The sequence below is a fragment of the Myotis myotis genome, unplaced genomic scaffold (assembly GCF_014108235.1).
Source record: "Myotis myotis isolate mMyoMyo1 unplaced genomic scaffold, mMyoMyo1.p scaffold_m19_p_12, whole genome shotgun sequence".
NCBI lineage: Eukaryota > Metazoa > Chordata > Mammalia > Chiroptera > Vespertilionidae > Myotis > Myotis myotis.
The window spans coordinates 5473447-5494266 of record NW_023416316.1 but is presented as its reverse complement, the minus strand read 5'-3'; the positions used below and the strand labels follow the sequence as shown (position 1 = coordinate 5494266).

The 20820-nt window shown below is 44.5% G+C and overlaps 1 protein-coding gene across 4 annotated transcripts in view; it reads left to right on the top strand.

Moving 5' to 3' along the window:
• MVB12B (multivesicular body subunit 12B) overlaps nt 1-20820 on the top strand; it is a 137141-nt gene that overhangs the window by 13092 nt on the left and 103229 nt on the right. For all 4 annotated transcript variants that reach the window (XR_004971149.1, XM_036329633.1, XM_036329632.1 and 1 more), the window contains exon 2: nt 1743-1865. Coding sequence is in view for 3 of the 4 variants with exons in the window: in XM_036329633.1 (XP_036185526.1) it covers nt 1743-1865 (123 nt within the window). In the remaining variant the exon portion in view is untranslated. The remainder of the gene's footprint in view (nt 1-1742; nt 1866-20820) is intronic.

Sequence of the window (20820 nt, the reverse complement as noted above, 5' to 3'; positions counted from 1 at the left end):
GCATTGTTGTTGTTAGGTTACCGATAAGAGGGGATTTTCCAAGTGAAGATACTTTTTGATCAGTGTTTGCTTGGGATTGTGCTGGTGCAGATAATTAATGACAAACCTTCTCTTACTGGGGGCGTGCGTGGGCATTCATTCATTCAATAAATATATACTTTAAATCTCCTGTGTGTGGGGAGCACTAAGCCCGGTGCTTTATGCAGATAACCCTACCTGATAAACGACACTTTAAAAAGAGAAAATGATGCAGTGATGCAACGTGGTATCCTGGGCCCTGCCCTGGGCTCCCAGAAGCTTATTTTCAGCAGACTTAAGTAAAGCATAACTTGGTTTGCTTTTGTCACAAACAGACGCTGGGAGTGCAGCTGCTGCCAGGCTAGGAAACACCTTGATCGGGGATTTGGCTGCATTGTGTTAAGTCTGTTTCCGGAGCCTTTTGTGGGGTCCTGGATGCTGATTACATGGGGGACTTGCATATAGCATTTTGGTTGTTCCTGTTTAGGAGGCAAACTCCTTTTTAATAGCCTCTGCCTTTTCTGATTCTCGGCTGAGAACTAAGAATATTCCTCCTGCCTGCCGAGTTAGGCAGGGTATGCGGTTTGCTTTAGAAGCAGTAACCATCCTTGAGAGATCTGGCAGACCTGCAGCCAGTAGAACTTAATTGTTGCAGAAGGAGGTGGAATTTAACTTGCTCTTTTTCAAGGCTTGTCCTTTTAAAAGTCCTAAAAGTCATTTACATAAGGTGTTACCTTTTTTATTTGCTTTCTGGTGCACTGCCACTCAGCTGCCCAGACCCAGTGCTCTCTATATACTGCTTGTCTCCTCTGGTCACATCAAGGGGCAGTCAGCAGCAGAATAATAATTCCATTTCCCCTCCCTTTCTCCCCAAGTGCCCAGCAAGAACTACAGTCATTGTTAGTGTTTAGCTTTGAGTAAATGCCCACGACCTGCAGGATTAAACACAAAAAAAGGACCTTCCAGTCCTCTTGAGAGTGATGCCTACCACGTTTCTGGTCAGTTACCCTGGGCATGTGCACCCCAAACCCCACCAGCCTCATCTGCTCTTAGTTGCGTGCCCACTGTGTGCAGGGACCGCTCCAGGACCTTCCTGTACGTGACTCTTGACTCTCACAGCAGCTCTGGGACTGTCAGTACCAAGACTCGGTGTCGCTCAGGCTGTGGAGCCTGGACTGGAACCATTCCTTTGCCGCTATGCCGGGAGACTTTCTTCCAGGCATGTGTTTGCAAAGCTCTGTCTGCTGCGCAGCCCCGCTTGGCTGTGGCAGAGACTGTAGGTTTGGAAGTCTGCACCTCTGTAGGAAATAGTACAAGGGAGGGAAATGCAAGGTGGGGTTAAACTTAGTCAAGTCTGACTTATTCTCAGAGAGGCTACTGGTGTCTGTTCAGAGTCAGGCAGCTGGGTGGGAGATTTGAGAATGGTTTGCCTTTGGGTCTGAGTTTAAATTACATGCATACTCAGAGCAGGGACAAGCCCACATTAACTGTGTTAGCTCAGTGTTCAAGGCTAACTTGAGACAAGCAGAGGCCAGTGATGTTTTGAATTCTTGCTCCGAGGAAAGAATCTGGTGGGGTCAGGGCTCCTTTAGCTCTTTCAGGAAGTGGAGCTCAGCTCAGGATATTGGCCCGGCGAGTCCGGTTCTATCTGTGTGAGACTTTGCGTTGTTCACGTTAAGCGCTGAGTTTGAATCCTGTGCTTTCTTTTTCCTTTTCGGAACCAGGACAAGTCCACCATGCCTGAAGTCAGAGACCTTTCAGAAGCCTTGCCGGAGACGCCCATGGACCCCATCACAGGCGTGGGGGTGGTGGCTTCGCGGAACCGTGCCCCGACAGGCTACGATGTAGTAAGTCAGGACTCCGCTTTGTACCTTTTGTTCACGGATTCAACAGATGTTTACCTCCTGTGTTCAAGACCCTCTGAACCTTGTGTGTAAGATATGTTTCTTCCCTCTAGGAACTTAAGCAGGGAGGGGGAGAGCACCAGTGGGCAGGCAGGGGAGTGCCCTGGACTGGGAGTCAGAGGGCCGGAGCCTGTCTGGGCTGTCCCTGGCCGAGTCCCTTGACCTCTGGGACGCTCACTTTCACCTCCTGTAAAATCCAAGGGCTGGATTCATTGATTTCCGGTCACTTCTCGTTGTGACATTGCATGAAAGGATCCAAGTGTCTGGAAGACCTTGGCGATTGTCATAGAGTGTCCCCCACGGACACACGTCACATACAATCGCGCCGCTCTTACCGCTTCCAGAGCAGTGTCCTCCCAGCAGCTCATGGAGCTCACGGCTGCGCTGGGAGGGCCAGTGGCTGCATCTCTGCTGCTGAGGAGAACCCGGGCTCCGGGAGGTGAAGGACAGAGTCCGCGTCCTTGGGGGCAGTCAGGACCCGACCCCCCCCACCCCCAAGCCCAGCCTCTGACTGACCCACCACCGCTTGGCAGGAACGTGCCGTGCGTTTCGGCAGGTGTCGGTGGCGGTCAGTAGCACTGATGGCCGGAACTGGTTCTTCTGTTGTTTCCATAAATAAACTCCGACTTGGGTGGAGCTTTAAAAAATGCAGAGTAACATCAGGAGGGTGTAGTAGACACTGACCCTGGTCCTGGTTCTGAGATTCCGAAGTGGCCTCGCTTCCCTCTTGTTTCGGGCAGCGTTTTATTCTTGTTCCTTGGGAGGGTGTACCAAGACTCGTAAAGAGGGAGGGCCTCGGCAGCCAGCACTGCGGACCTGCCGAGGTGATGAGACGAGTGTCTGGCTCCCAGGCGTGGGGATGCCAGGCCTGGCCCTGAAGGAGCCCCGCGGCAGCGTCTCTCAGCCTTGGCATGATGGACGTTTGGGGCCTGACAATCACATGCCTTTGTGCTGTGGGGCTGTCCTGTGGTCCTAGGATGTCTCGCAGCTTCCTTGGCCTTTACCTACCAGATGCCAGTGGCACCAACCCCCCAAATCGGACAACCAAAGACCTGTCCAGAAATTGCCAGGTGTGCCCAGGCTGAGGAGTGGGGGGGCAGGATCAGCCCCCGCTGAGAACGGTGCCGGGTGCAGGGGTCAGCGGCACTGGGTCCTGTGGGCGGGGAGCAGCCTGTTACAATGCTCCGCGTTACTTTCCCAGCTGTTTGAAAGCTTATAAACATTTTAAACGTGAAGGGACGAGGGAATCTTTTTTGACAAAGATTTGAGTCTTCCTGCTGCCTGACTTCAAAGCACTGTTTGAATGTATAACTTGTCATAAAATAGAATCATTAGGTATGGCTTCGTGCCATAAAACTCTTGAGGAAGCTAATAAAGCTGTTCCCAATTTGGGCAGCCAGTGTCTTTTGATGAATTAGATATGAAGCAGCACGCCGTGGTGGGGCAGGGCCAGCGCTCGCCATCTCTGGGGGGACTGGCCCTGGGTTGCCCTCCTGGGAGGGCTCCTGCTGGGCTCACCCCCTTGGCGCGGGTCTCCCACCTTCGTGCTCTGCCGTTTCGCTGATCTGTGTCCTTCACATTCTGCTGGTGCCTGTGGGGTCGTCTCGGATGCTTGCTGGTGGGCGGCAGATGGCCTTTGATCGTCTGGTTTTCTGAAAGTCTTGGTAAGTCTGACAGGAGCAGAATCCATCCCTATCATTTTCTCCTAACATCGAGCTCAGGGCAGAGGGGCGCAGTGTCAAATGAGTGAAATTAATAAGCACATCTCATGATTATGCCGCGCGTGCATTACAGTGGGGGTGAGCAGGGCAAGGGGCGCCAGGGTCGGCCTGGCAATTACCCAGCCTCCGCGCCGGGACGAGCGTGGCCGAGCTCCTCTGGAAGCCCTTTCTGGGAGAGAGTTGGAATCGTCTCGCTGTGCTGACCTCTGGACTCTTCTAGATACACAGCTGGTTCCCAGAGGCCTGACCCTGAGTTCAAGGGCAATGAGGGGATTTGCTTTTATCTGGAGTTTTGTGTGAAGTCAACATCCAAACCGGAATGTAAGGTGTTTGACGGTGGCTGGGCCGCTGCTTAGAGCCGCTGTGGGTGGTGGCGAGACTCGGCCTGTCCCACCCGCTGGGGAGCGATCTGTCCCTGCGCAGTCACACTGGGCACCGGGACCGCGCAGCCCGAGGGTTGGGCACCAGGTGGATGCCTACCTGGGCAGCACAGCCACTTTCACATGGGCACAGGCCCTGGTGCCGCTTCAAGTAGACGATGCCCAGCATTTGCTTATGAACATTTGATGTTATAGCTCCGCTCCAGGTCAGGGGAAGCTGCCTCTTAGGCGAGGGGCTGAGGATTATTTGCTAAACTTCATTTATTGTCCTGATTCCTGCATTCCTCTCTGAAATAGTGCGCCCCCCCTCCCCCCCCTCTGTTCCATGGCCTCGCTCTCTGGTCTTGGAGTGGCTGCTGCCGGCAGTGGGCGGGTGGGTCTCATGTGTCCTTGTGATGCCATCGCACCTGTATAATGACTCTTTAGATGTCGGGTGTTTGCTGAGGGTAGTACATGCTGTTTTTTTCATACGTGGATGCTTCAGAGTTGCCTAAAGGGTGAGTGAAATGAGACTGGAAGGTGGAGGTGGCTGTGAACTTGGTGCCAGGCCCATGAGCAAGATTGGAGTGGACTGACGAGCCCGGTGGAAGTGGGAGTGACGATGGGAGGCCGCGTGACGGCGGCCTTTAAAGGAGGAGGATAGAGGGAAGTGGTCCCTAGAGGACGACGTGGGCTCATGGGTCTGTTTTTCTTTGTTTAAAGGTGGAAGGTGTTGGGCACGTTCAGTTGCTGATGGGAAGGAACGGAATGGGCAGTGTGTGTGTGGCCGGGGAGCGGGGGGTGGACAGTGTAGGACAGAGCTGCTGGCTGACAGGGCCGAGCTCCAGAGGGCAGAGGACTGGCATCCTGAGCAGCAGAGTGAAGCCAGGAAGTCATGTTTTCTAGCTCTTCTTCCTATGGCTGGGAAGCCAGCTGTGACCTCTGACCTCCGAGGGGGCCTCCCGGGGCTGTGCATGGGCCAGTCATCGGGAAGTCCCCGCTTTCATTCCTTCCTTTCTGCTTTCTCGCTCCCTCCATCTCCCTTCCTCTCAGCACTCCTGTTCATTTCTGAAACCATTAGACCACAGAACATTTCTTAAAAACCATGGGCCTGTATAATTTGTATGTGCCCTAAATGTGTTTGGGAGTTTCTAAATAATTGGAAGGTTCAGTTGCTTGAACGGTCAAGTGTGAGGACTTTGGGGTACCAGGAGCGATCAGCTCCTCTCTGGACCAGTGGGCCCTGTCTAGGGGACATAGAGAGGGATATCTTTAAAACCCTAAACCTGCAAGTAAGGTCCTACATTTTACTCACCCAAGTAGAAAAAGAAAAGAAAAATCTTGTAAGTGCTGATGCAGATTCAAGCAGGCTGGTGTTTTTATATCGTGCTCAAGATATTGTAAAGGTCACATGAGAGCACGTGAAGGTGGCAACGATATCTAATTAGAAACATGGGGTAGATAGTGAGCGAGTGGAGGCTGTCCCGTCTGATCACAGCTGTCACTGTCGCTCCAGAAGCCGCAGTTGGGGAGGAGGGCGAGCAGGGCAGGAAGCCACCCTCTTCCTCCTGGCAGAGGACCGGTGGCCCACAGGCTCCAGGGCTGTCCTCCGGGACCCCTGCCTCTGAGAAGCAGAAGCAGAAGCAAGGCCAGCAGCTTTTTCCTGCTGCCTCCAGTTCCCTCCCCACGTGGCTCTGCCGTCAGGGCTGCTCCCAATTCGGAAATAACCACAGGCTAAGTCCCGCCTCACACGCTGGTTTATTTTCAGAACCAGAGCTTGTGCTGATAAAAGGTACCAGGTGTTCCTCCCTTTAGTTCTGTTAGAAAATACATTAAACTGAGATTTACTGGAAACACGGAAAGCGGTTTTACGACCAGTCCCTAGGCCTTTGTATAACTCTGGCATCTTCCCTGGCCATTGCGCTTTGCCCGGCAGAGCTCCGGCCTCGGGGTGTGGAGCGAGCCAGAGAGGAAGCACATGGGCTACTTGTGCCTGGCATCCAGGAGGTGGGCAAGAAGCAAACATTGGCCTTTGTTAGGATGAGTCGATCAGAAATAGTCCAGCCCAGGTGGCTCAGTGGTTGGGCTTTGGCCCAGGAACCAGGAGGTCAGGGTTCGATTCCTGGTCAGGGCACATGCCCAGGTTGCAGGCTCAATCCCCAGGAGAGGGCATGGAGGAGGCAGCCTATCAGTGATGTTTCTCTCTTATGGATGTTTCTAGCTATCCCTCTCCCTTCCTCTCTCTCTCTAAAAATCAATAAAAACATATTTTAAAAAAGGAAGAGAGAAAGAGTGCCTTAAACTGCCTCCTTCTGAACTTTTCTCCCCGACCAACTAGGAACCTTGGTTTTGACCCAAAGATTGCAATAATGACTTATTCCGTAGTGGAGGGGACCCCGGGGCACTTCCTCTGTTCACTGGAACTTCCTGTCCATTATTTAGGAAAGCTTCTAACAATGAAACCTCAGTTGGTTGGATTAATGGAAAAGATGAGGGACATGCTTTAATTTTCCTTTCATTGTTTTCAGTTAAACTTTCTATTTTGAGATCATTAGAATCCACGTGGAGTCTTAGGAAGTAGGATGCAGAGATCTTGTTTACCCTTTCCCCAGCTTCCCCCAGTGTAACACCTTGCAAACTGTAGTACAATCTCCCAACCTAGATGTTGACACGCATATGGTCAAGACACGGAACATTGCTGTTTTTAAATGTACTGAGGACTTTCTCTTTATTCCGGTGTGGTGAGGCCCACAAATCAGGAGACAACTGCCATCGAAAAGATGGTTTGTTCTCATGGACCCCAGAGGAGGGGCACACCACTCCACGCAGGACCGTGAGGGAGGGAGGGAGCGGAGCCTCCAGGGCTGGTCAGGAGGCAGAGGAGCGAGGGGAAAGCTTGGGCAAGAGCCTTTTTGTGGTTCCGCAGGAGAGGCAGGGAGAGGCAGGCTAAGCAGGCTGAGGACTGCCCAGTGTAAATGGTTCCAGTGGCTTTGGGCTGTAGAGATGGTCTCTAGTTGTCAGGTACCTGGCCCTGGGTGACTTAGGCGGGGAGAGTGTCCCAGACGGAAGGAGCCTGATGAAGGAGGCGGATAGAGATAGGGACTCAGGATTAGTTGGTTTATGTTCAAAAATGCTCATCGGTAGGTGGTTTACTGGTTCTAGGAACTAGCTAACCTCCTTTATAACCACCAATTTGTTCTCCATTTCTATAATTTTGTCATTTCAGAAATGTTTTAGAAACAGAATCATACAGCATGTAACCTTTGGAAATGTCCCCCCCGCCCCCCCCCCCCTCAAAAACAGCATAATTCTCAGGAAATTTATCTGGAGAATCTATTGCATGCATCAATAGTTTGTTCCTTTTTATTCCTGGACAGTGTTCATTGACAAACCTGCACCGTGATTTGTTTAACCGTGTACCCACCGAAGGACATCTTGTTTCATTTGGAGCCATCGTGAATAAAACTGCTACCGATACTCATGAACAGGTTTTATGTTAACGGAAGTTTTCATTCCTCTGGGATAAGTGTCCAGGAATACAATTACTGGTCATATGGTAGTTGCATATTTCGTGTTTTGTTTTGTTTTATGAAAATGCCCAACCACTTTCCTTTGTGGCTGTAACATTTTACATTTCCACCAGAAATGTACCAATGATCCAGTTTCTCCCCATCCTTTCCAGCCCTTGTCATTGTCAGTATTTTTTTTTGTTAGCCATTCTGATAGGTGTGTAGTGATAACTCACTTGGTTTTAATTTGTGTTACTCTAGTGGCTAATGATGTCCAACATCTTTTCATGTGCTTATTTGCCGTCTCTCTGTCCTCAATAAAATGCCACTTCACGTCTTCCTCATTTTCTAACTGAATTGTTTGTGTGTTTTTTTACTGTTGAGTTTTAAGAGGTCTTTGTATATTTGGGTATGAGTGTTTGGTTGATTATGTGATTTGCAAATATTTTCTTCTGGTCTGTACTTGTCTTTGTATCTTAATAGGATCTTTTACAGAGCAAAAATTTTTAATTTTCATGAAGTCCAATTTGTCACTTTTTAAATTTATCAATCATGTCTTTGGTGTCAAATCTAAGAACTCGTAGTCTAGCCCTAGATCCTGAAGATTTCTCCTATCTTTTCTATAAGTTTGATAGTTTTGTATTTAACATTTAATTTAAGTCTGGTACATTTTGACTTCGTTTTATGTAAGGTGTGAACTTAGGTTACAGTGCTTCTGCCCCCGCCACCTTATAGATGAACAGCTGCTCGGTACCATTTGTGAAAAGGCAATCTTTCCTTCTGAATTGCTTTTCAAACATAAAAAAAAATAATCAATTGGGCATATTTGGGTGGCCCTGTCTTCAGTTCCATTCTGTGTGTCTAGCCCTCTGCCAGTGCCACACAGTAGCGATTACTGGGGCTACACAGTGCGTCTTGAAATTGGGTGGAATGATACCTCGCTCTTTATTCTTCTTTTAAAAATGTTATAGCTTTCAGGTTTCTTTGTGTTGTTCCATATAAATTTTAGAATAGTCTTGTCTACATCAATAAAAATTTTGCTGGAATTTAGATGGTAAATATTTAAAAGGCGGTTTATACCCATGAGTCTAAAGAAGCGGTACGCTCAACAGTTCCGACACTCGCTACCTGGAGACAGCATCAGCATCCGACTCCACAGGCTAAGGCTCAGCCCCAAAGAACACCCCTGCCTCACTTCACATGCCAACTGCAAGTCCCAGTTGTCCCCTGTGCTTCTGCCAGACCAGCTATGGATCAGAAGTTCAACGACCCCCTTCTCGGGTCTGACTAATTTGAGTGGCCCAGGACTCAGAGAAAGCTTTTCTTTACTAGATCACTGGTTTCTTATAAAGGATACAACTCAGGAGCACGCAGATGGAAGACATGCTTAGGGCACAGTATGTGGGAAGGACACAGAGCTTCCGTCCCTCTCTCCCAGAGTGTCACTCTCCCCAAATCTCCACGGTCATGACCCTGGAAGCTCTCCGTACTCCATCCTTTTGGGGTTTTCAGGAGGCTTCATTACATTGATTAAATTATTGACCACTGATGGTTGGTTTAATGTGCTTATTTGCCATCTCTCTGTCCTCAATAAAATGCCACTGGAAATCAAGGGGAGGATTGTACTAAAAGTTCCAAATTTATGTGTAGAATTATTTGTAGCATTCTCTTATTATTTTGGTGTCTGCAGAGTCTATAATATTCTCTGATTCTGATATTGATCATTTGTATATTCTCTCTTTTTTCCTTGTCAGTCTTAGAAGTTTGTCAATTATATTAACGTTTTCAAAACAATCAACTCTTTGTTTCATTGTTTTTTACCCTATTTTCAATTTCATTGATTTCTGTTTTTATATTTATTATTTACTTCCTTCTGCTTGTTTTGGGTTTATTTTGCTCTTTTTCTAGGTTCTTAAGGTAGGAACTTAGATATTGCATTGAGACTTTTCTTCATTTCTAATATATACATTTAGTGCTATTAATTTCCCTCTCAGCACTACTGTAGCTATGTCCCACAAGGTTTCATATATTTTATCTTCATTTTCATTCTGTTCAATATATTTTTAATTTTTCTTTAGATTTCTTCTTTGACCTATGGGTTATTTAGAATTGTGTTGTTTAGTTTTTAAGCATTTAGAGCAGTGGTTCTCAATCTTCTGGCCCTTTAAATACAGTTCCTCATGTTGTGACCCAACCATAAAATTATTTTCGTTGCTACTTCATAACTGTAATGTTGCTACTGTTATGAATCGTAATGTAAATATCTGATATGCAGGATGGTCTTAGGCGACCCCTGTGAAAGGGTCATTCGACCACCAAAGGGGTCACGACCCACAGGTTGAGAACCACTGATTTAGAGATTGTCCAATAATCTGTTATTGTTTTCTAGTTTGATTTCATTGTGTTTGGAGAACACACTCTTGTATGATTTCAATTTTTAAAAATTTGTTGAGGTTTGTTTTATAGTCCATGAAATGGTCTGTTTTAGCATATGTTCCATGGTCACTTAAAAAGACTGTGTGCTCTGCTGTTATTGAGTGGAATTTTTAAAAAATACTGATTAGATCCTCTTGGTTGATAGTGCTGTTGTGTTCTTCTTTATCTTTGCTGGTTTTCTGTCTAGTTATTCTATCAGTTTTAGAGAGAGCGGTGAAGTTCCCAACTGTAATTTTGGAATTATTCTTTGTTCCTTTCATTTCATCAGTTTTTGCTTCACATGTTTTTCAGCAATGTTGTCTGATGCATGCACATTTAGGATTGCTATCTCCTTTTGGTGTGTTGACCATTTTATCATTATATAATGTCTCTTTCTGTCTTTTAATTATCTTAGCTTCCAATGTATGTTTTAGCTAATATCAGTATAGCTACTTCTGCTTCCTTTTAATTAATGTTTTTATGAGATATCTTTCTTTATACTTTTTCTTCCAATCTGCTTATACCGTTATATTGGAAATAAGTTTCTTGTAGACAGCATACAGTTAGATCATGTTTTTAAATCTATTCCTCTGCTAATTGGTGTATTTAGATCATTTATATTTAACATAATTATTGATATGTTTGGGCTTAAACCTGCCATTTTATTTTTTATTTTCTGTTTATTCTATGTTTTTTATTGTTTCTGTATTCTTTTTCCAGCCTTCTTTTGGATTATTTGAAAATTTGTTAGAATTCACTTTGGCTTATTGAAATGTTTTTGAGTTTACTTTGTTGTATAGCATTTTTAGTGATAGCTTTAGGTAGTACATTATGTGTGTCAGTATCTATGTGTGTGTATCTGGTAACTTAATTTTACTAGTTCAAGTGAAGCACAGAACCCTTACTCTCCTTCATGTCCCTTTATGTTCCCTTACTTATAATATAATTGGCTTAAATATTTCCATACCAGACAGTGTTATAATATTTGCTTCTACCATCAAACATAATTTAGAAAATTCAAAAGGAGAAGTCTATTTACCCATGTTTTTATATACCATGTTTTTTATTTCCTTCCTGATGTTTCAAAGTTTCTTTTAAAAAAAAATCATTTCTTTTCTGATTAGAGAACTTCTTTAGCAATTCTTTTAGAGTATGTCTGCTGGCGAAAAATTCTCTTAGTTTTCCTTTATCTGAGAAGGTCTTTATTTCCTGTTCATTTCTGAAGGATATTTCACTGAATGTAGGATTCTGAGTTGACAGTTCTTTTAGCACTTGACAAATGATGTGTTATTTCCCTCTGGCCACTGTGATTTCTAATGAGAAATCTGCCATCATTTGAATTGTTGTTCCCCTATAAGGAAAGTGTTGTTCCATTCTCAGTTCTTCAAACATTTTTCTTTGTCCTAATTTTTCAAGAGTTTGGTTATGATGTGTCCTGGTGTGGATTTATTTGGATTTATCATCTTTAGAGTCTGCTTACCTTCTTGACTCGGTAGAGTTATGCCTGCTGTTAAATTTAGGAAGTTTTTCGCCATTATTTCTTCAGGTACTTTTCCAGCCTCACCCTGTTCCTACTCTTCGGGAACTCTGATGAAAGGAGTGTTAGGTCTTTTGTTATAGTCCACAGTTCCCCGAGGCTCTGTTCATTTTTTGTTCAGTCTATTTTCTCTCTGTTGTTCATATTAGGTCATTTCTATTCTATCTCCCAGTTCACTGATTCTTTCTCTCTCTCTTCTATTCTGCGGCCGAGTCCATCCGTTAAGTTTATTTCAGTTATTGCATTTTTCAGTTCTAAAATTTCAATTTGGTTCTTTATATTTTCTGTTTATTCACTGAGACTTTCTATTTCTTTGCTGAGATTGTCTACTTTTCATTTGTTTCAAGCATGTTCATAATTGTTCAGTGAAGCATTTTCCTGATGGCTGCTTTAAACGTTTTTTTTTGTCTTTCCCCCCCAGATAATTCAAACATCTCTGTTGCCCCGATTTGGGCTCTGTAGATTTGTCTTTTTAAATTCAATTTGAGATTGTTGTTTCTTGGTGCTTTGCTTTGATGAGTGGGTTTTGACTGGAACCTGGAAAGGTTGGGTGTGTATCATGAGACTCCAGATCTTATCTAAACCTTGTATTTTGCCTGCCTCCTTCTGACACTGCCCTGGCAGAAGGAGGACGCCATCTCTTTACTGCCAGGTAGGAGTAGAAGTTCAGTCTCCCCATTTGGCTCCTGTTGACACTCAAGGAGATGGGGCTCCTTGTTACTGCTGGAAGGTGATGGAGTTCTGACTCCCCACTAGGCCTCCGCTGATAACCCCCTGGCGGGAGTGCCTCATTACAGCTCCCTGGTGGCCCCCACTGACATCATAGGGGTGAAAGTCCTAACTTTCCACAAGGTTTCTCCAGTATCACTCCACTGGGGAGAGAGGGAAGCCTCATTGCTGCCTGGTGGCGATGGAAGTCCTGGCTCTCTAGTGGGCCCGCCCTGACCCCATCTCATCAGAGACGTTGTGATGCCCCGTTAAAGCCCTGTGAGGGTGGAGGTCTAGTCCCCCTACTCTGGCTTTACTGGCACGGGTGGGGGTGGGCCACAGTGTTTTAGGTGGTGTTTGGCTGGAGTAGATCTGTTGTTGGCTAAATGACCTGTTACTGTCTAGAGAAAGCAGGCTTTTGTTAGGGCTTTTTGGTCTGTGTCTGTTGCTGCTCCAGGTGTGGGATATGTGGGGCACAAAGAAACCACAGGACTCACCACATTATTGCTCCTTGGGTCCCGAGGTCTCTGGCTGTCTGCCTTCTTCTCTCACCCTTTAGAGGCCACTTACGTTACTTTCATGTAATGTCCAGAATTTTTTGTTGTATTTAGTGGGAGGAATAGGAAAGGTGTATCTTATTTCATATTCCTGGAAGGGGAAGTCCTGGATTGCTCTAGTTTTATGTTAATTTGGGGTTAACCAGAGAATCTGTTTATTTCTAAGCCGGTCAGAAATCTTTCCTAAACATTGATGTTCAGCCTCACGTACAGAGGCAAGAAAGGTGCTACTGCATGTCTATAAACTACTTGCCAGTTATTCCTTAATGTCTACAAGATTGAAAATGCTTTAGGCCACCCTTCTCAATTTTGTGGTCCACAGTGATAGTATTAAGAGACTGCTTGCGTGAGGGATGGTGCATATGGGGAGGGGAGATGGAGCTGGAGCTGAGAATTGCGGGAGGTGACTGTATTATTGAGAGATGGAGGTCACTGAAGGGGACAGACCTCCCTTACTGTGAGAGACCTCCAAGTAAGGAGATGAGACTAGGAGGAAGAATCGGCTCTAGTTCTTGAAGTAGTCAGACATTCAGGGCATCTAGCAATCAGTTCTATTAATTAGTTGATTATTTGTTAAGTGATGTTTTGTTTTATTAATAGGTTAACAGTTTGGTCTATCTTTCCAATCCTTTTTCTATGATTTTGCAAATACCTTTCCATACACACACACACACGCACACATATACATATGCACATACATACATACACAGGGTGGGTTAAAAGTAGGTTTACAGTTGTTCACATGGAAAATAACACAATAATTAATAAATAATAATATAAGAATAAACTTTTGTTTACTCACAACGGTAAACCTACTTTTGCAATGCTGTGATAAGTATCCCTGTACATATGTCTCTGGATATGTGCTGATGGGTAAAAGGATGTGCGCATTTTAAATTTTAGTAGCTACCACCCATAGCCTTTCAAAAATGCTTTACTAACTTATATATACTCCCAATAAGTGGTATGCAGCAGTTTCTATTTACCCTCATTCTCACCATCACTCTTTATTATCAGTCTTACTTCCATTTTTTCCAAACTAGGAGCACATTGTGTGAATTTGGAGTTCTGTCATTGGTCAGGAGGTTGAGCATCTTTTCATGTTTATTGGCCATTTGTATTTTTTCTGTTACTTTCCTCTTTTTAAAGTTGACTCATTTGGTTGGCTTTTTCTTATTGACTGGTAGGATTCCCTGATATATTCCCTGATATAGTCAAAGAATAATGTTTATTCTTTGACTAGTGTATATGTTACATGTATTTTTCTCTCAGTCCATTATTGCCTTTCAACTTTGTTTATAGTATCAAAGTTTGTTGATTATTGTTCATCTTATCAAAGTTTTAGTTTTTACTAGTAGTCACATCTGTCAATTTCTTTTTGGTCTTAAAAGATATAGCTAGATGTTAAAGATACTAGGTGAAAGTATTATAAGAAGTGGTATATTTACATAGTCTCAAAGTATCTCTCACAAAATACTTAATTGAAAAGAATAAAATGAAGGTGGGGAACCAAACAGATAACTCTTATTCATTCCTAATCATGATCATTGGTGTTATCAATTTATTGATCTTTTTAAAGATATTAACATTATAGGGAATCTGTGTAAAGGGTAGTACACAGGAATTCTTTGTTATTTTTTGTAGCTTACCTCTAAATCTTAAATAATTTCAAAATAACATGATATAGCTCTTCATTTATTTTAAGTCTTCTTCAGTTTCTCTCACCAGCCATTTTTAGTTTTTAGTGTATAAATTAAACAGATATTTTGCCAAACTTATCCTTAAGCATTTCATATTTTTTATGCTATTGTAAATGGTATTCAGTGTTACTTAAAAAAAATTTTTTTCTTTATTGATTAAGGTATTATATATGTGTCCTTATCCTCCCATTGCCCCCCACCCCACCCCCCACTCATGCCCTCAGCCCCCTGGTGTCTGTGTCCATTGGTTAGGCTTATATGCATGCATACAAGTCCTTTGGTTGATCTCTCTCCCTTACCCCCACCACTTTTTAATGCCCAGTCTGTATGCCCTTTTATTTCTTTCTCTTGCCCTAGGGCACTAACTAGAACATTCAATACACTGTTAAGTTGAAGTTTGGAAGGCAGACATCCTTGCCTTATTCCAGATTGTAGGGGAAAATCACTCAGTATTTCACCACTTAAATGTAATATTAGCTGTAGCTTTTCTTTCTGTCTTTTTTTTTTTTTGGAGACACTATTTAATAAGCTTACTAAGTACCCTTCCAGAGAGTTTTGATCATACATGGATGTTGAATTTTGTCAAATGCTTTATTGAGATAATCATATTGCTTTTCCTTTTTAGTCTCTTAGTATGATGAAATATCTGATTGATTTTTGATGTTAAATCAAACTTAGATTTCTTGGATAAACCCCACAAGGACATAATACATTGCTCTTTTAATGCTCTTTTAATGTAGATTTGATTTGCTAAGATGTTGTTGAGACATTTTATGATATGTAGTGAGAAATATTGATTGATCTGTGGTTTTCTTTTATTAGAATGTTTTTGTCTGGTTTTGGTATTAGGGTAATGCTGGTCTCATATAATAAATTGGGAAGTGGTTCTTTCTCATCTGTTTTCTAGAATATTTAATGTAAAACTGGTATTTTTTCTTTAAATGTTTGTAGAATTTACTAGTGAAACTATCTGGACCTGGAACTGGGTAAGTTTTTAGCAACATTTCAAGTTTTAAAATAGATATAATTCTATTCAAGTTTTTCCATTTAAGTTTTTCAGTGCCTGGGCATAAAGTTATTCATAATATCTTCTTATATTTTTAACTAGAGGCCCTGTGCACGAAATTCATGCAAGAGTAGGCCTTTGCAGCCCCGGCTTCATCCAGAAGGGTCTCTGGACAGTCGTAATATGTCGATTTACATATTATGCTTTTATTATTACAGATATCTCTAGAACCTGTAGGATGTCCTCTTATTCATTCCTAATCATGATCATTGGTGTTATCTCTCTTTTTTCCTCCCCAGGCTGCCTAGATTTGTATCAATTTATTGATCTTTTCAAAGAACCAGCATTTGGTTTTATTTTCTTTATCATTTTTATGTATTCTGTTTTGTTGTTTTCCCTTTATTATTTCCTTTCTTCTGCTTACTTTGGGTTTAATGTTCTAGTTTTTTAAGGGAAAGTTTTGATTATTGATTTGCAATCTCTCTTCATTTCTAATATAAGCATTTTAATGCTATGAATTTCCCTCTAAACTCTGCATTAGCTGTATCCCTGAATGTTATTATTTTGTGTTTAAATTTCATTCTATTCACAATACTGGTTAATTTCCCTTTGACTTTTCTTTGACCCATGGGTTATTTAGATGTGTGTTGTCTTGCTTCCATGAATTTGGGGATTTTCTATATATTTTTTTCTGTTATTGACATCTTATGTAATTCCATGTCATCAGAGAGAAAACTCAGTTTTATGGCCTAGAAAAGGAGTTTTCTGTAGAGGTCCAGATAGTAAATATTTTAAGCTTTGCAGGCCACATGTGGTCTCTATTGCATATTAATTTTTTAATTCTTAAAAATATAAAAACCATTTGCAATTCCTAGGCTGTGCACAAAGAAGCTACAGGCTGTAGTTGGTCTGTGGGCTGTAGTTTATCGACTCCAGTCTGGACTGTGATCTGTCCTGGTAAATGTTCCCTGTACACCTGAGAAGAATGGATTTTCTGCTACTGTTGCAGTTGGAAATTTTCTGGGCATTATTAAAAGAGTTCACCTTCACCTCTCTTTTTTCCTGAGGCTCTAATTACAGGTATATTAGAGCAATTAATATTTTCCCACAGCTCAAGAAACTAGAAAAACACATGGAAGGAAATAATAAAGATAGAAGAGAAATCAGAAGCAAAGGAGGGAGAATTGGTAATTGAGAATTGATCCTTTGTAAAAAGCACAATAGATAAACATTTTGGCAAATATGATAGTAAAAGGAAATAAATATAAGCAGAATTTAGATTGAGAACAGGGAAGTAAAAGTATAAGGAGGTTTGAAAATTATAAGAGACTATGATGAGTAGCTCCTTTGTGTAACCTTATGTGACTAAAATTGAAAATCTTGATGAGTTAGATCATTGCCACAGCTATTTAAGAAGAAGAAATCCAATAACAAACCTGTATCAAAGAAAGAAATTGCAAAAGTCATTGGAGAATTATTTCCAACAAAAGCACTAGGCCTAAATTGTTTTAAGGTAACATTCCCTAAAATTGTCAAGGAACCGGTAATTCCCACATTCTGCAAACGATATAAAAGCTTTGAAAAAGGATGGGAAGCTTCTGAGCTAGTATAGAGGAAAGCTTATTTAAAAAAAAAAAAAATAGTAATTTTCTTTTGTGTAGCAACCTCATTGAATCTTTTATTGTTCCGAATTCCAACCTACCACTCACCCCCACCTGATTTCTGGGCTATTTCCTGACCCTTTGATCATGGTTTAAGCTGACGTGTTTGGAAGGTTTATGTGATAGGAAATTATGTGATTGCAGATTCCACTGTGTTTGTGGAGAGGACCAGACGAGAGGGCAAGAGTGTGAGAAGGGATTGATCCGTTGACTGAGGAAATATCCAGCAATTCTGTTCTCAATTTCCTTCCTTACAGCCACTGGAACTGTCCCCAGTGCGGCTCCCTAACTCCGTCCCAGCCTCACTTCCCTGTAGCATTGCCTGTGGGAACTGTCGGAAAAGCCGTACTACTCACCTGCTTAGAATTGCTCTCCAGCTTCCTATTTTTAGATTCAAAGGCAAATTCTTTGTTTTATTTATTTCTGAGTGTTCAGCAACTAGCACTCAGAAGGGGTTTATCAAACGGATGGACTTCTCTGGAACCTAAGACCTATTTTGATTTGCCCTTTGCCTTCTCGCCCTCATCCGATCCCCGTGAACTCCGCGTAGTTTCTCAGCTGTGCTGTTCCCACGCCTGCCCGTGCCTTGGCGCATGCACGCCGTCCCTCTCCCCGTGGAATGACGTGGTAGCGCCTTGTGCTCTGATGGTGGGTGTGCTCTCCTCTATTGTGGCTCTTACCACTTTTTAACCACAGCTGTCGGTGTATACGTGTCTCGGCATCGCAAGGCGTCTGCCTGGGGCTGCCCTCCAGCACCCAGCCGTGCCTGGGTGCACACATACACCACCGGGCATGCAAAGGCGCTGTATTGAATCGAGTTAGCTGGCTCCTTCCTCTTTGCCTTTCTGTGTCTGGGATACTGGATGCCAACATCCAGCTAAGTTATGTTTGTGTTAAACATGAATTGAAATGCAATTACAGCTGGCCATGCGGTTTGAGAGCTGAGTAATAGAGTCAGCAGGAAGGGTGACTTAGTCACAAGTGCCAGTTCATCTCCTTCGCTTTCTTGCTCCTGTCATTGAGCATGACTCATGACTCACCAGTTCCACTCGTCTCCTCTTAATCCCATCACTTTAACTCTTCCTGTCCTCCTCGTCTTGCTGGGTCTCTTTCAGGGCCCCTTTGTTAAAACCAGCCAGCAGCCCAGAGCCCGGCCTTGCAGTCTGAATGGTTTCCTCTTATCCAGCAGGAACCTGTACCACCACTCCAGGTGGTCCATGCGGAGAGCGTGGGCAGGGGTGGAGCCAGCAGCGTCGGGCAGGGGGTGTGGGGGAGGCTGGGCCAATGCGCAGACCCGTGTCCTTCCTCAAAGCCTGGGGGAGCCAGGAAGCATCACTGGATTTTCTGCTAATCCCAGGACCTCGAGTTTTCACTATTTTCTTAACCATATCCTGCTAGGGCCCTGGCTACGGGAAAACGGTGCCATTTGTTAAAGGTGTTGCCTTCGTACCTTAGACCCACGTTGTTTTCATAGGCGGACTGAACCGCATTCAGAAATGATGGCTTATAATTGGGCCGGCCTTGAGGGCTGGTGATTTGGTTTCATAGAAAACTCCCTTGTTCTTAAGAAGGCACTCAGATGTCCTGGAGTCTCAAAGCGGGGTCTCCAGGTCTTTCCGACTGTGCTGTGCTTGTTGGTGAGCACTCTCTGCCCCCCGCCCCGGCGGGCGTGTCCTTTACACAAGCCCACTCTCCTGGGCTCGGAGGAGCTTTCCATAAAGCATGGAGATGGACGGAGCAGAAGAGGGGACACATGCATTCACCAGCAGGGCCTGTGCCTGGCACTGGGAATCGTGAATCAGAGGTGGTCCCTGTCTGCCCGTAATTTACAGACCCGTCAAGAGGGAGAAAGTGAGAAAGAGGTGACACCGGTGGAGCCCCTGTGGGTGGCCCTCTTCCTTCCCAAATGAATTCCCCAGGGGAGGTCTCATTGCTACTTCCTTCTGTCTCCGTTCTTGCTTGTTAATCCTCCTTGTGTAAATCCATTCATTCTGTCTGCATTCTCTACCCCTTCCCACACACACCTGCTGCTGTCCCCATTCCTAAAAACGAGGAGATGTTGCCACTGCCACCATCCTGTCACCTCCCCAGCTTCCAGCCCTGTCTTTGTCAGTAAGCCCTGCCTGCCCAGGCCTCCTATTGCCATCTCTTTGTCATTATTTTCACTCGCCCCTTAGTTCCTAACTGTCTAACTCAGTAGTTTTTTGTTTGTTTATTTGTTTTTTCTAATTCTTGGCCTCGTCTCAGCTTTGAATGCTATTGACCAATGTCTTCCTTCCTTAATGTGTTCATTTTCTGAATACAGAACTAACACATGCTCTTTGTAAACAATTGGGAAGACACAGAAAAGTGCAAGACCGAGAATAAAAGTTACAGAATCTTACCAATCAGAGGGAGAATGCTAATAACATTTTGACAGAGACGCGCATTCATTGCTTTTGCTAAAAAGTATTAGACATTTTCAACTGAAGCTCTGTGGCCAAGTTGAGCTCTCCATTCAGGATACAAAGTGATACGATGCAAACGAAATCAGAACCAGAAAAACACCTGGAGTTCTTCAACTCAGCACGAGCCAGGTCGAATGGCTCTTTCCCCTTCATGGTGTTTAGAAGCACCTGGGGCACCCCTCCTGTGGGATCCGAGGATGGCTGCGCGGCCCCTGCCTCCCTGCGCCCGCACTGCTCCGGTTGAGAGCTGACGTGGCTCCGTGGTTGGCCACTGACCGGCTGACTGTGTTCCACAGCGCAGGCTCTCACACATCAAGGGCTCTTTGAAATCCATTCTTATTCGTAGTGTCAGCCAGATATTTCCTTTGGAATGTCTGCAGAGTTTCCTGGCCCCTGTGATTGCTTTCTGTCTGCCAAGCACATCTTTGAACTGCGGGTGGGCTCTCGTAACACACCGGCGTGTGAACAGGTTGAGGAATCTGGTGGTTAGCTGTGGTCTTTCAGGAGCTTCTCTTGGGCAAAGTGCTGGCCTGGCCTGAGGCTCAGCTAGACAGCTGCTCTACGGTGTTTCTCAGGCAGATCTTCATTTCTCCCCTCATCAAATGCAGTCTTTTAAGTTGTTGGTTTTCTTATGATAAAAGTTAGATAGAGTCAAAAGGCATAAACTTCCAGTTGTAAAATAATCAGGTCATGGGGATGCAGTGTACAGCCTTGTCTGAGGCCTGTCATTTCTCCGTAGAAGTGTTAGCGGTGGTTTTCTAAATCCCAGATTTGGTGGGATTCTGTTATTCTGCTTCGGGTAGGACTTTTCCGTTCACTGTGGTGGACACTCAGGACCGGCTACCCGCTCCCCTCCTGCCTTGCCTCCCGTTGGCCGGGGTCGGAGGGCATTACACATCTTTGCTTCATTGCAGGTGAGCTGTGGCCTCAGGGCAAGGCCTGGCCTTTGGTTTGGTTGTCCATTTATAATGCTTCTCAGACTTGGTCCGGGTGGAGAAGGGGGACTCTGAGGACGGGCCGGCCTATTGCCCTCACTCTGCTGCCCCGGCCTCTCCATCTTGTTCAAGTGTCTTCTCACTCAGACAAAGGGAAGTTCTGCCAGTGGCGGGAAGAGGGAATCGTCATTTCCTGGAAGCAGTAGCCTGGTGCCGTGCACACCCACTCCTCCGCCCCCCGTGGGAGCTGAGGACACAGCTTTCTTCCTTCTGGGGTAGCAGCCTGTGGCTCCTCAGACGTTGAGGGTTCTGCAGACTTGTTTTTAATGTATTAACAATAATG